Source organism: Metarhizium robertsii (assembly GCF_000187425.2).
Source record: "Metarhizium robertsii ARSEF 23 chromosome Unknown MAA_Scf_1, whole genome shotgun sequence".
Taxonomy (NCBI): Eukaryota; Fungi; Ascomycota; class Sordariomycetes; order Hypocreales; family Clavicipitaceae; genus Metarhizium; species Metarhizium robertsii.
Window position 1 is genome coordinate 6,045,166 of NW_011942149.1, and position 14,622 is coordinate 6,059,787.

General features: G+C 51.5%; 6 protein-coding genes across 6 annotated transcripts; 3 read left to right on the plus strand and 3 right to left on the minus strand.

Moving 5' to 3' along the window:
* Nucleotides 1-353: 353 nt before the first annotated feature.
* On the minus strand, nt 354-4,103 carry MAA_01770 (glycerophosphodiester phosphodiesterase GDE1; the record flags this gene model as incomplete). The annotated part of the gene is made up of 4 exons (XM_007819768.2): nt 354-503; nt 567-3,763; nt 3,866-3,984; nt 4,087-4,103. 4 exons carry the CDS (start codon nt 4,101-4,103, stop codon nt 354-356), a joined length of 3,483 nt encoding a protein of 1,160 aa, XP_007817959.2.
* Nucleotides 4,104-5,681: 1,578 nt separating this feature from the next.
* Nucleotides 5,682-7,826, minus strand: MAA_01769 (pentatricopeptide repeat domain-containing protein; the record flags this gene model as incomplete). Its single annotated transcript, XM_007819767.1, has 1 exon — nt 5,682-7,826. The coding sequence occupies one exon, from the start codon at nt 7,824-7,826 to the stop codon at nt 5,682-5,684; it is 2,145 nt and encodes a 714-aa protein (XP_007817958.1).
* A 322-nt stretch (nt 7,827-8,148) lies between these two features.
* Nucleotides 8,149-8,872, plus strand: MAA_01768 (DUF866 domain-containing protein; the record flags this gene model as incomplete). The annotated part of the gene is made up of 5 exons (XM_007819766.2): nt 8,149-8,183; nt 8,239-8,353; nt 8,418-8,483; nt 8,543-8,665; nt 8,729-8,872. The coding sequence occupies 5 exons, from the start codon at nt 8,149-8,151 to the stop codon at nt 8,870-8,872; spliced, it is 483 nt and encodes a 160-aa protein (XP_007817957.2).
* Nucleotides 8,873-9,093: 221 nt separating this feature from the next.
* MAA_10724 (PAP2 domain protein) lies at nt 9,094-9,651 on the plus strand (the record flags this gene model as incomplete). The annotated part of the gene is made up of 1 exon (XM_011412442.1): nt 9,094-9,651. One exon carries the CDS (start codon nt 9,094-9,096, stop codon nt 9,649-9,651), a length of 558 nt encoding a protein of 185 aa, XP_011410744.1.
* A 495-nt stretch (nt 9,652-10,146) lies between these two features.
* Nucleotides 10,147-11,637, plus strand: MAA_01767 (zinc finger protein zpr1; the record flags this gene model as incomplete). The annotated part of the gene is made up of 2 exons (XM_007819765.1): nt 10,147-10,320; nt 10,381-11,637. 2 exons carry the CDS (start codon nt 10,147-10,149, stop codon nt 11,635-11,637), a joined length of 1,431 nt encoding a protein of 476 aa, XP_007817956.1.
* Nucleotides 11,638-12,559: 922 nt separating this feature from the next.
* On the minus strand, nt 12,560-14,509 carry MAA_01766 (uncharacterized protein; the record flags this gene model as incomplete). The annotated part of the gene is made up of 1 exon (XM_007819764.2): nt 12,560-14,509. The coding sequence occupies one exon, from the start codon at nt 14,507-14,509 to the stop codon at nt 12,560-12,562; it is 1,950 nt and encodes a 649-aa protein (XP_007817955.2).
* Nucleotides 14,510-14,622: the final 113 nt, after the last annotated feature.

Genomic DNA, 14,622 nt, shown 5'->3' on the forward strand with positions numbered 1-14,622 from the left:
TAGTTCTTGACAACATGACTGGACGAATACCTAGTAGACATCACTGCTGCTCCAATGCTACGTCTTGTCTGCCTCACAACAGGACAGATCAACGCAAACCTGTTTGTCAATGTACCTCAAACAGTTGATCTTAGCATCACCACTATTCTTCAATATATTTAGAGACTAGACGCGAACATCTGACGGCCCAAAAGATTCATTAATCATCGTCGTCCATGGACGGTTTAAGCAATCCATTGTAAAACTAATCGAGGAAGAAGCTTCCTCATATGCCTATCGAATAATGCTATTTACCCTTTTGCACACCCCTCCTCTACATATCCCAGGTCAGGCCGCGCCTCATGGGTATGGATCTACTTCTCTTCAATGTCAAGTTTCAATGAGTCCTCCGATGTAGGTGAGCCATTGGATCCGTCGACGGTCGATTCGCCACTGGTAAGACCCTTTCGGATGGCCAGGACGCTGTCGACAATGACGGCGTCGATGCCTTCTTTTACTTGTCTCTGTAGGACAATCAATAAAAGTCCCATAATGATCCGCGGGCGTTTGGGGGGAAGAGAGCATACCTGAACCATAAGGGGATCATTGTTTAATACACCATAGCTGACGCAAACTAAACCAATCTCCTTGACCACCTTGACCAAACGAGGGCTGTTGATCAATGGCTCCGCAGCAGACACAATGCCCAGCAAATTCCATCGACTAGCGAATCGAATAGCTTCCTGTAGTGAGGAGGCGCGAATGTCGCCCACAGGGCTACATCCTGCGTCTGTAAGAAACAGGATAGGTATAGAAGGCTGCTTAAAGCTGAGACACAGGCAGATGTCCGGGTTGAAGGAGCTGAAGATGATGTGGCGATTTTCCGCCAAATCGTACACCTTGGACAAGACTGTATCGCAGAATGAGTTGAGCTCCACCGCATACGTGTCCATCTCGTGCTCCTCACTCTCGTGAAGCATGGGGTACTTGAGTTCCATGTTAAAACCAATCTCCTCTGGCAACTGGCGAAATAAGTCTTCCAAGGTGGCAAAGGGAGCTTGAATAAAATTTCCTCGAGAGTTGGCCTTGTATCCCTTCGCCTTGAAGTCCCTGGTATGCTTCATGCGCTCCTCCATTTCCTCATTCCCGGTGCCAGCATAGCCCATAGACAAGGACCGTTTCGGCGGTGCAAAGCTATTGCTACGGGGTCGGATAGTGAGATCATCAAGGCTGTCCGTGTTGGCGCCATTCTTATGCCCTCGATCTCTGGCCTTGTCAGGGTTGATGTGAAGAAACTGTTCCAAGGTGAGGGTGTGGACTGGAGCGTCAATGCCCGTCTCACTGACGAGGAAGTCGTGGTAGATGACAGGAACGTGGTCTTTGGTCAGCTGGACATCGAATTCAACGTACTGAGCGCCAAGATTGGCAGCGGCAATGAATGATGGCAGAGTATTCTCTCCAAGCTGCAGTGACTTGTTGGATGTGAGATTCTTGCCCAGGCCGCGATGACCAATCAGCATGGTGGACGACACCTTCCTCCAGTATGTTTGCCGTGATGTAATCTCAATGTTGGGATGGTAGAAGGGTGTGATGACCAGAAAGTTGAAATTGACAGTGCCGATGACTTCCAGGTTACTGGACATGATGGGCACGCAAACATCTCCTTGTAGATTCATGCGCCGCGAGCCAATGGTCTTCTTTACCGATGGGAGTAGCGCAACGGCACGGCCAATCTTGTTCTTCTCGCTTCCCGAGTAGGTTGGGATAATGTCAAACAGCAGCTTGACCTTGGTTGCGTCTTTTGTCTTGAAAACGATGGGTTCGGTAGAAATTCCCTCGTGAACTGGAAGATCAATGGTGGTCGGGTCGCCATGGGCACCATTGGCGCTCACAACCACGGAAAGAGCCGTGTCCAGCTGCGTACTGTGCGCCTCGGTAAGAGGCACGCTGTCAAGATGAACAGCCTCCGTGTTCTTTCTAGTGTCCATCGATCCTAGGCTCACAAGCACCAGGCTTTCATCGGTGAGGTACCGATGTCCAAAGGTCTTGACAGGCTCGGCAGGACGGGGAGTATTGCTGTTTGGTATATTGGAGCGCCTTCCGTCAATGGATGAGTTCTCTGGTGGGTTTGACTGTTGCATGCCCTGTGCGATTCTCGCAGCAGCTTCCTCTTCGTTGGTATGCCCAGCGAGAAACCGAGCGATATCCATGTGTCCACGGAGCGCGGCATGTTCCTTAGCTGTCCAGCCTGACGCATCGGGCTTGGAAACGTCGGCGCCAGCATCAACGAGAAGTCGTATAACAGAGAGCGATCCGTCGACAGCTGCCACATGGAGAGGTGTCCAAGAATAAGAGTTTTCAGCAAGCTCAATGTTGGCCTCTTGGGAGCCGCTTCCGCGAAGAATGATACGGGCACAATCTTCATGACCGAATCTGGCTGCAATGTGCAAGGCGGTTTCACCTGTCTTGTCAGTCCAGTTGATGTCTACGCCTGCGTCAACAAGCATTTTGACAATTGGTTCATAGTTGGACTTTGTGGCCAAGGCCAGGGAGGCGCCAGATTTGGGAATGGTCTTTCGAATCTGAACCTTGGCCTCACTACTTCCCTGCCAGTTTTCGCCTTGAAGCAATGCCTGCGTGGTCAAGGGATGACCCCCAATAACACTCAAGTGAAGTGGTGCAAAACCATCATTGTCATGCCATTCAGGAGCGTCAATGCCGTCCTTAGCGTCAAACTGGTTCCAATCCTGCATGTATTTCATAATGATTTGGCAGACAACAACAAATCCAAACTGGGCAGCATAATGCAAAGGAAGACGTCCAAAGGAATCACGGCCCTTCAGAGCCGCACGCTGACTTTCACTAAGCTGATCCAAAAGGTAAATGAGTATTTGAACTGCTTCGTCGTCTTTTGAAAGAAGGTTAGATTCCCTAGTATTGATAGCTTTGACGGGAACGGCTGCAGACACCGCCGGCTGCAGATGTCGGTTGGTGAACTGTGTTCCAAGAGGAACGGGATACGCGCTTGATTCATCATCCTGGGTCGAAGACTTTGTACGGCCGATGTGAATGACTAGTCGATGGATGCAGTTTCGGCCATTGATGTCATCGGGCTCGTCCAAATCATTAACTTGGGTAAGGAGGTAAGTGATGCACTGCCTTGAACGGGCAGAGATGGATCGCTGAAGAAGATTGAGCAGCAAGCTGTGAGCAAACGAGTCTGAGCCTACATTGGCGTCTGTGAGTCCCCATTTGAGGGACGAGATATCGTCATTGCGAACAGCATGATCCAAAATGTCCAATTGTGACTGTGGCAAGTTGAGCATGGCCTTGGCGGAGGCACGACCGAGTGAGCGAGTAGAGCGATCCGACATGGAATCGTCAATTTGCTGAGCATCAGTGAGAACAGATAACCAGCGATTGATCTCAGCCAGCAATCGACTAATGTTCCCATCCTTGGCAAACTGCTTCGGGTCAACCTTGGTAGAGATGTAACGGTGTTGATATGAAATCTGTGGGACTCTCTTGTCAAGTTTCTTGGTAATCTTGACAAAGCCTCTGCGGTTGATCTCGCCGAACCATTGCAGATTTCTCAGCTGTGTTCGCAATTCGAGCAAGGCGCCCATGACCTCTTCAACCTCATCCTGGTCAAGAGTGGCCACGACGTCGGGGACGCGGCCATAGCGGTTGTGGAGGATATTCAACCGCCGGCATGCCTCTGCGAACTTCTTGTTGTAGAAAGAGTCGACATCTTCAAGATTACGGTCGAGGGCAAAGAAGAGTTCTGCAAGGGTCATGAGTTAGGGGACCCGGGGGTAAATCAAACCCGCCCAAGGCATTCTTCTCGTTTTGGAGAGTGAGGTTATATATGGCAAAAGAAGCCCACCTGCTGGATCTACCGTTTCTCCATTTCCTGCTTTCTGTGCCAGAGCTTTGACGAGTTTCTTGAGGCCCTTGTAGTTGATGTACGAGGCCGCCCACTCAGGGACCTGATTGCGCGGTAGGCTTTACGAGTTGCAAAGAGCAAGGCGCCGTCTCAGTGACTCTGCCCCTCCAAGATTTTTGGGGGCTCATTTAAGAAAAGACGGGAATCCTGGGGGAACTCACTTCCTGCCAAACTTCATCCTACTGACGATGGCTCTTTTCCAGCTCGAGAAAATCTTCTTTCTCTGGTCGCTCTCCACAGCTCCCCTATTTAGCCGCGTTCCTGGGAGGTCAAGTTCAATTGGCGAGCAAAGGAACTCTCTGGCTTACCCCTGGCACTGGACCCCTTGTATTCCGCAGTCAGCCCCCCAAGTTTCAACTTGATGATTGAGCAGGACCAAGGCCGGTGGTGAATGACGGACGGAACAGGTCCCACGATGAACAAAATCGAGTGCGAGAAAAGATGCAAGAAAAAAAAAAGAAGAACAAGATCAAGGACAAGAAAGAGAAACCAAATTACCAGTCAAAAACAAAAGTCGCCTCAACGAATGACAAAATACAAGGGACCGCGACCGCCGAGTGCCGAGCGAAGTTGTGGAGAGAGAGATGGGCCCAAAGAGGTCGCGTGATCCCCCAAGCTATGAAGTTACGACAGCCGTTAGCTTTTTTCGAATAATTGACGGTATCGTGAGACCGACCGCCCCATCCGGAGGGGCGTTCACAATGCCAACAGGAGTAGGGGTTCGCTACCGGTCTTTACGTCGTCTGCGCCTGCGTTTGCGTCCGGCGTCCGGCGTCTATCGTCCAGCAACGAATTCAATAGTGTGACATTGATGGAAAGCAGGTCGCCGCACCTTTTCACAGGACGGGAAAGAGAAACCAAGAAGCCATTGGGAACTGTGTGCCTCGTGGGGACTTGACCTGGATTTCAAGAAAAATTCAAAGTTGGCCCTTATCCATGATGGAGATGTGGGGAAGCCATAATACACAGTATGCTTGCTTCGAGTTGACACGAGAAGCAAGAACAAAGAACGAGCTTGATGGAGTGAGTGCAAAGTGGATGATGCGGCTTCACGGGCAAGTCAGAGAAATTTCCCTTGTGGCATGGGGGTGCGTCTATCCGACCGGTCTTGTACAAACTCGCTCAAACTCCCAGCCAGTTGCAACCACTTCTTGCTGCTGATTGGCGACCGTGGACCAAGACCTGCATCTGACTGGACCAAGGCTGACGCTCAACGCCTCTCCAAATACCCTCAATACAAAAGTCTCCGTCGACAATCATCGGTTTGGCCACGCCTCCGTCTCTCCCTCGAACGCCTCCAAATTCCGTGCTGCACCAATCCAAACTGCAAATCCAACCAACGTGTCTTGCAGGGCCCTCCTCCACTGACACCGACACTGACGCTGACCGACTTGCTTGACTGGCTGACTGGTTGACGCACTGCCGGTGCCCGCTCGTCCTGACGATAGCCGACATTTAATACGTTTGATTCATCATGTCTCAGTTTTTTTATTTCCTCTACTAATCACCAATCAGATGTGGAACCTCAGATATGATCGCTACGAGGTCAAGCACCCTGAAAACCCGCTCCCCATGTGATTGTACGACACCAGGATGGAATGTCAAAGACGGGGTACAGTAATAAGCGTACTGTACATATATGTACAGACATAATATTGTACATACAACTACTGCAGACGCTGTCTAATGCCATCATTCTCTAGCCCCCGGCAACATCCCACCACCACATTTTTGGTATCAAACATAGGTATATTGCTCAAGTTCCCACAGCCCATTGCCTCCCCTCAGCGTAGACTCGGTGTGAAGGTCGCTGCCATGTAAGCAGGCCTCTTGGTTTAAAACAAACATGCTCAGAGACCAGTCCGTCTTGTTCCCTACTCCAGCCTCTTGTAGCTATTTGCGCTTCTCGTAGTTTCGGTCCTCCTTCTTGCTCCGTCCACTCATCATTTACAGCCATTGCCTCCATCTCTTCCGACAAGCGTTCCTCCTCTGAGGGTTGGTCACTATGAGCCGCTCGCGGTGACTGAAGTGACAGTGATCCACTGGCTGGTACAACGTCCTGAAATTCCCGAGCCAGTATCACAGATCTCTGGACGGCCGATTTGCCAATATGTATAGCCATAGATGTTCTGAACGTTGACGAAAACTCGGGGTACAATAATTTGCTCTCGATCGAGTTCGTAGTCTTTCGGACAAACTCATATTCCTTCCACATACTCTCGAGTTGTAGCAGTCGGCTCTTTGATAGAGTCATCTCAGCACCTTCCCTCGTGCGGGCGTCTTGGAAGCTGCCAGGGTGTACATTGATATCCGATAGAAGAAGATTTGCTTTTGATAGTGATTCCAAGAGCCTGTTGAGTTTGGGTCCAGAGATGTCCAAGTTAATCAGGCGTCCCTCCGGTTCTCTGCGACTGCTGAGGCCGCAAATATCGATCAGAGCGAAAGCCCTGCCAACAAGATGTGCTGCAGTGTCGGCATCTTCTTGCGACAGGAGAATTTCCCACCTCTTCTGACTGTCTGACAGACCTCGAATCAGTCTCACCGCTGCTCTCCAATCAAGCGCAGCAACACACTCGTCAAAGAGCTGTTTGACGACGCTGGCACTCAGGGCAACTCCAGAACGCATGCAAGAGACGAAGAATGAAGCAGCCTCGTCGAAAAGCTTGAAGTGGAGGAGGCCGTTTAGAATGGTTTCCACCAACGGTACATTGAGAGGAACATGTTCCCAAACCCAATTTCCTGTGCTTGTGCGGAGCTTAGTATTCGCTGCCCACTTCTCCATCCCCCAGCTTTCAATGTCTTTGATATGACGTCTTCCCATCTTCCCACCAGACCTAACATCTAATCCGGTAAGACATGCGAGGGTGCGAAGAAACTGCCCGTGGTTACGTGTTACTCGGTAATGGTTAAGAATCGCTGTAAAGGTGGACGGAGTAGGCTTCAACAGCCGTCTATGGAAGAATGAGTAGACCAAGGCGTCGGAGAAGACATGATGGCCCGATCTGTCAAATGCAACAATGAGGGTGTTGTATGTATGCATGTCGGGGGGGTGTGCGGAGACGAGAAGGTTGAAGCAAACTCTGCCGATTTTCTCTTTCCAGCTGAGGTCATGGGTATTGACCAGAGATCGAATTTGGTTATTCAAGGTTATCGTGTTCTTCGCCGCTTTGCCCGGGTCTACGGATCGAAAAGAAAAGTTTGGGTATCCTTTCGCCGCCAGCCCTCTAGCCTCATCGAACGATGGGCATTCAACTGAGCTATTGTCGAGTATCTCGGCGCGGCAAAGTAATTGTTGAACGAGATACTCAACACTGTGGGATTCGCGAACCAACTGGGCTTGACTAAGGGACTCCCGGGAGCCAATTCGACTATCTCGCTCTTCAGCCATGATTGCTCTTTCCAATTGGTCGTAATTGATCTGCCTTGAAGAGTGCAACGAAGATTCTCCTGGGGCATTATAGTATTCTTTCTTCAAATGAGCGATCAGCTCAGATGCGTCGATCACCGCCGGTTTGTCGATTTCCTTCATGAATGGTCGATTTCGGTAAATCGCTTTGAGGCTTTTCCAAAGTGTATCCATCTGCTGCATTGACAGCTCTGGCGTATTGGCTTCCACCTGCGACGACGTTGATGACGACCTTTCCTGCAATTCGCTCAGTTCCCTCCTCGCTTCCTCCAACTGCCGGTCCAGCTCCCTTCTGCGATCATCTTTTCGTACGGCATCCACAATTGCAGCCGTCGCAAAGACTGAGCTGTAACATGCTGTGAATATCTCTGCAAAGGTCGCTTTGCGTCGTCCAGTAGCTCCGGTAGCTCGTCTACCAGCAGCACCGATTGCGGTGCTGCAGGCCCTGCACCCGCAACGATGAGCCTGACTGGCTCTAGCCCAGAGCGATTGCATCAGGTCTTCATCTGAAGAAATACAAACGCCTCTGGCTAGGTTTCGAGGCGAGTCGACCCAATTGGGGGGAGGATATCAATTCGTTGTTGAAAGATTGCCTCGGGAGCAACTCGGCTCACGAAATGGGCTGATCCTTTTTTTGATCACGTGATAGCTTCAGGTTTGATGCGCGTGCACTCCACGCTCCATAATCCCCGCCAAGCGCCGCATGTGGCTCACAGACAAGGACTTGAGACACCGAGACTAGAGAATACGCGAGTGATCGATGAGATCTGGCGTTGGAAACAGGATTTCCAGTGTGTGAGCTAGTTTGTCGTTCAAGATGTTTACGTTAACCATCAAAGCTGAGCAGACAGGGTATGTGTCTTGTATGGCGACATCTTGAATACAAGTCGGCTAATCTTGCCCCCAGAGTAACAAACCTGCGGCCAGACGACACCCAGGACAACCCATTCTGGTATATGTTCAAGGTGCAATGTACGTCGTGCAGAGAGACACACGATAACTATGTGGGTGTAAACCGTTTTGTAAGTGCCCAAGCACATCTTCGCTTGAACCCTGATGGTCAGGTCGTTCTCATCTCCCACCTAGGAAATGAACGAGATGAGCGGCAGCCGGGGTGAGGCCAACTTTGTATGGAGATGCAAAAACTGCAAGGTATTATTTTATTTCAAATCAGGCAGTCGCAGGAAAGAGGTCGCTAAAGCATCTAGCAGCGTGAATCATCAGCTTCCATCAAAGCCGCACCGTTGGCATACGAACAATCTGAGCCACCCAAGGCGCACAAGATTATTGAATTTGATTGCCGCGGACTCGAGTTCACCGAGTTTAAACCAGAGGTGAGAACACGGCTGGGTGGCTCATTTTCATTATTTGGACAAGGTTCTGATGCTCATTGACAGGGAGAGTGGCTTGCTGAGGGTGTTGACTCGGGCACCAAGTTTACAGCTATCGACCTGGCAGATGGTGAATGGTTTGACTACGACGAAAAGGCTGGAGAGGAAGTTAGCATCAAGGATATCGTCTGGGAGATTCGCAGAGCTTAGATGCTTAGGTCGAACGAAATCAAAGAGCTTAATTAACCAAAAATGTAGATACAGGGTAGCCGCGCCCTTGGAGCCAGGACGCTATCGATACCCCACCCGTAAGCCCATGCACACATGTGCAGCCTTGATACGACTCTGACCTGGCCAAAACTTGCGGAATGCATTCAACTTCGGGCCAAGGTGGACATCAGTATCGACAATATTGCCATCATTTCGTTAGAATGGCGTCAGACGAGCTTTCAGCCGGCCTCAATTACCTCACCGACGCGGCGCATCTCCTCCGACAGACGGCCCCGGAAACTTCTGCGCACCTGATGAGGCAACGAGATGATTTGATGTTGCACAACAACCTGACTCAACACGAAGTGCAGCGGCAACATGTCTGCGGCGCCTGTGGACATATCATGATTCCGGGAGACAAGACGTCACTGAAGCTCGAGCCCCGCGAAATACACAGGCTGCGAAGACAGGCTGCCTCACAGAAGAAGAAGAGGCAGGACAAGCCAAATTCAGGACCAACGAAATCAATTTCATGTGGGCATTGCGGTCGAGACACTACGATCAGCCTTCCAGCACCCGAGGCAGCGACACGCCGAAAGATATCGAGAGCGTCTGCCGCCAAGAAGACAGTGCCGGCGGAGCCACAAAATCAGAAGATGACGGCGAATGCAAGCAGCAAGAAGAGGGCCAAGAACCGCAAAGGCGGGCTGCAAGCCCTGCTTTCTGCACAACAGCAGAAATCAGCAACCTCTCTGTCCCTTGCGGATTTCATGGGATGAGATGACACGGGTCTGTCACGCACGACAGCTCTGCACCTAATGTGCACCCTTTTCGGAGTTCAAGGGAACGTCTAACATGGCCTGAGGCCATCCCCAGGCCAGCACCTGGCTCCTCTCAAGTCTCGAGGTAGCTACGGAGTACACGGCATCAAAACCTGCATAAAATGCGGCAACGCCATTGGACAGATTTTGCTGTTCCAACCTCGGCCTCCAATGTTGGGTGCCCCACTGGAAGCTTCAGTTGCCTTCTAGTGCACCCTTGAAGGGACTCCCCGCGCCACCAGACCACTAAAATCCCCCCCGGGTCAGCAAGCAGCCTCGCGCTAGCCACCTGGAATGACACAAGGCTGCGGAGCACCGTCCTGCAGATTTGCCCCTCCAAAAATTTGAATGCCCCTCCATCCGAGTCACAAACCTGCATGCCTCTAATTTTGCGACGACCATACACACGCCATCTATACGCCGTCGCTCTGTGATAAAGAGAACCACAGCGCCATGTCTGCTGACGACAAGAAAGTAGAGACGACGCAGAACCCGACCGAGTTCTTCGAGTCCATCGGTAACAAGGTTGCGGGCTTCTCGGCCACCACCAATGACGCTACCCAGGAAGACGAAGAGTATCGACCCGTCGAGGAGATTGAATCGCTCTGCATGAACTGCGGCGAGAATGTGCGTCCCTGTACCGCCAATTTTACATTCTACTTCAGAATACTAACATGAGTTACATAGGGCGTCACCCGCCTCCTTCTCACAGCGATCCCCTACTTTCGCGAAGTTGTCATCATGTCCTTCTCCTGCGAGCACTGCAACGTGCAAAACAACGAGATCCAAGCTGCCGGCACCGTCCAGCCAAAAGGAACACACTACGAGCTTCGTCTCACCAGCCTCGAAGACTTTTCGCGGCAAGTCGTCAAGTCCGACACCGCCACCGTCAAGTTCATCGAAATGGATCTTGAGATCCCCCCCGGCCGCGGCCAACTCACGAATGTCGAGGGTCTGCTTACCACCGTCATGGATGACCTCGAAATGAACCAAGAAGCCCGCAAACAACAATCTCCCGAAGTTGCCGAAAAGATTGCCGAGATCATCACCAAAGGACGTTCCATGCTCGCCGGCGACGCATTTCCCTTCCGTTTCTATGTCGATGACCCGGCCGGCAATTCCTTCATCGCACCCGACCTCAAAGACGGCGTAGGAAAATGGGAGAAGCGCGAGTTTGTCCGCACCCCGGAACAAAACGCCCTCCTCGGTCTCGGCGACACCACCGAAGCACCTGCCGACTTCACCAACCCGGGCCTCACGGCAGACGGTGAAATCATCCCCAACGAAGTATACAGCTTCCCAGCCAGCTGTCCTGGCTGCATGCACTCCTGCACAACGCATATGAAAATGGTCGACATCCCGCATTTCAAACAAGTCGTCCTCATGTCCACCGTCTGTGACCACTGCGGCTACCGCTCCAACGATGTCAAAACCGGCGGCGAAATCCCCGAGCTCGGCGAGAAAATCACACTCACCGTACAAGATGCCACCGACCTTGCCCGTGACATCCTCAAATCCGAAACATGCGGCCTCGAGTGTCCCGAGCTGCAGCTCCAAGTCAACCCTGGCACGCTGGGCGGGCGCTTCACCACAGTAGAAGGCCTCCTCACACAAGTCCGCAACGACCTGCACAGCCAAATCTTCGAAGTCAACGGCCCGGGGCAAGGTGGCGACTCGCTGAGCTCCTCTGAAAAGACGCAGTGGGATGCCTTCTTCGCGGGACTGGATGCCGCCATCAAGGGCGAAAAGGAATTCACTGTCATCCTGACGGATCCGTTTGCGAGCAGTTTTGTGCAACCACTTGTCGATCCACCTGCTCCTGATCCCAAGATTAAAAGGGAGAATTATCAGCGGACTGAAGAGGAGGAGGAGGAGTTGGGGCTAAAAGATATGAAGGTTGAGGGATACGAGGAGCCTGAAAATACCGGCGGCCAGGATGAGTAACGTGCAAAATATTTAGCGGGGAATGCGCATAGGAAGTGAATTTGATTAAGAGGGTTATAGAGAATATCATGAGCGGAGTTTGAACTGGGGTAATATACTCAAATCGTAACGAAACCTAACCGTGTCTTTTTCTGTAATATCACGTAAATTGATTGAGAAATATCTTGAACTTTAACTGACTGCTCATATGATACCAACGCATGTCTTCCACATTGGGTATACTGACACGAAAAGCACATGGATTCTGTACAGCACGAAATGAAAAACAGACCAAACTCCATGCTCCGTGTCCACGTAATGCTTCCACCCTGAATCCGCCGCAAACCCATCCATCCTCATCCAGGACGGACACCCGTGATCATATCCTCAATCTGAGCTTTCTTCTCCAACGGTGCATCTGTACGAATCCGCAACTCTAAAACGACAGGAAAAATAAAATAAAAGCAAGCCCACGCCGGAGGGAATGTGTCACCGTCCTGTTTAAGCCTTCGATCCCTGATTTTGGGGAGTGTTGCAGTAAAAAGAAAAAAAAGTGGTTTGACAAATTGTAAAACACAAGGAAAGGGGGGAAAAGACCGAAATCAAAAACCGCTTCTCGAAGGCCGGTTTGGCTCGAGCCATGATAGCATTATAGCTCGACCCGATCCTTGCGCTCGCAAAACAAGTATTAAATGTAAAACTGGCAAAGAGTTTCTGTGTCAAGCGTCCTTTCTAGACACAGCAAAGAAGAGTAATCGGTCATTCTGCCCTCCAGCCAACCTTTGTATCGAACAGCCAGGCGCCAAGTTGCTCGGCATATTCGGTGATAGTAATGTTACCGGCCAAGCCAGCATAGCCATCTTTATGTAGGCAGCACCATTGTATTCGAACCGTATCAATCGTTTTTATACTCCATGCCAATGAAAAAACGCAAATATGACGCTTAGAAGAACGAAGGCTTTGTGAGGACGCGGTACTCGACATAGTCCTCACCGTCGATATTGATAATCGTGCCCTGCGATACAAGCTTTCCCATAAAAGGCCCAGTTGCTTTGCGCTCATACTTGATGCCGTCGTAAATCTTGGCTTCGTCCGAACTGCTTTTCATGCGAAGGCTCTCCTGTCGAGCCCATACCTTGTTCAGTCGCTGCATATCGTCAGATTCGTGGAAGAGCATTCGGCCGTTGGTGTTGTGATGGTGCTCGAGAGGCATGTTGGAGGCTGCTGCAGCTGCAGCGGCAGCGGCATTGGCTGCATCTGCAGCGGCGGCGGCGGCGGCTCTCTCTCTCTGTATGGCGTGACGATCTGCCCGGCCTTGAGCAGCTTCAGCTCTCGCAATTTCACGACGTGCCAACGCGTTAGTTCTCTCCACAGCCTCTACGCTCTGAAGTCGGCTTGCGCGTAGTTCACTCTCGCTGAGTGATGCCCGGATAGGTCGCGGCTCAGTCCGGCGCGACTGACGGAGCTCGTGACCACCATAACCATGCCGTCCATTCATGCGCTCATCGCTATCACCCTGTGGAGAGGCTGTAAACGTGGGAACTGTGACATTGTGGGGTTGCTTATATGGCATTGTGCCGGCTCGGGTCTGTGCCTCGTACACAGCCTTGGTCTCATTCTCAATGCGATCGGCAGAGGATTCGCCATGATCTAACTGATATTGCCGAACGCGGCAGTATTCCTTAACCTCTTGCCTGTTAAGAGCTTTCAAGTGTGGCTCAAATTCAACCTCCTCGTAAGCAATCCATAAAGCACCGGCTCCAGATGGGAAGTTGCCATCCACGAATCGGCCATCCCTAGTCTCTCGCACGACCTTGACACGGAACATGTCATTCTGACCCAAGATACCATATACAGCGTGGCGATCCTTAGGATCAAGTTCGCTCGACGGCTTCCAATATCCTATTAGGATGCGCGTCGGTCGAGTCCCTGGAAGAGGATCAACAGAAAATCGATTTTGGTGAGCGGCAATAGCCAGCTGCGAAGCTGGAATTGCAGTCGGCTCGGGGACCATCTCAGGAGGAGCTGGGTTAATGGCGGCAAAACCACCACTGACACGCCTACGCTTGAGGTCAGGGCGGGCGGGGCCCTGGAGATGGTCTGGCATATCGATACCGTATGCGATGGGAGGAGGCTGTACCGGATTCTCTAAAGCTGGGTTCTCCTTGACGCGGCGGATCGCCTCTTTAACGGCAGCGTGCTCAGCAGCTATACGGCCATCCTCAGTTTCCTCAGGTGCAACCTCGGACCGAAGACGCGTATACTCCTTTACTTGGCAGTGGTCCAAGCCGACAAGATGGTCAGAAAAGACGACGCGCTCAAAGGTGACCCAGCTTCCACCGGGTCCTGGAGGCAGGGGATAGTCCTCAGCCAATGACTCCCCATATTTCGTGTTGGGTTGAATCCGAGTGCGTAGGCGATCTCGGACATCAATGAAGCCGATAACAGCGTGCCTCTTGTCCTCATCTGGCACGTGAGAATCCCTCCAAGTCCCCAGAAGAACACCTTTAACTCCTGGACCACCGAGGCTTTGACGATTGGGTTTGAATTTGATCGTACTAGTGGGCGATGTGGGCGACCTTTCAGGGGCCGCAGTGTGGGCGCTCTCTAGCTTGCTCTCGCTCAGATCATTGAAGATAGAAGTTCGCTTTCGCTTAGGGTAATGTGAACCAGCAGACTCCTCTGGAGCGTCTTCCATCGCCTCGTCCTCGTTACCCTCTGAAGTTTGGCGCCCGCTTGGCAACTTTGGCGCTGCCCTGCTGCTCCGGCCACTGACAACAATTTCGTCTTCCAGTTCGTTGAATGCTACATTGCTGTCCGGGTCGCTCAGTTCACTATCGCCCTCGTTATCCTCCTGGCGAGTTTTGTTGCCATTCAACCGTCTAAGCGTCATGTTAGTCGATATTTCTGGTATGTTCTTCGTTCTTGTGATGGGCCCTGAGGGCGATTCTGTGGCATGCATGCCTGATCGTTTCTATCTCGAGACAAGAAAAAATATATATACAT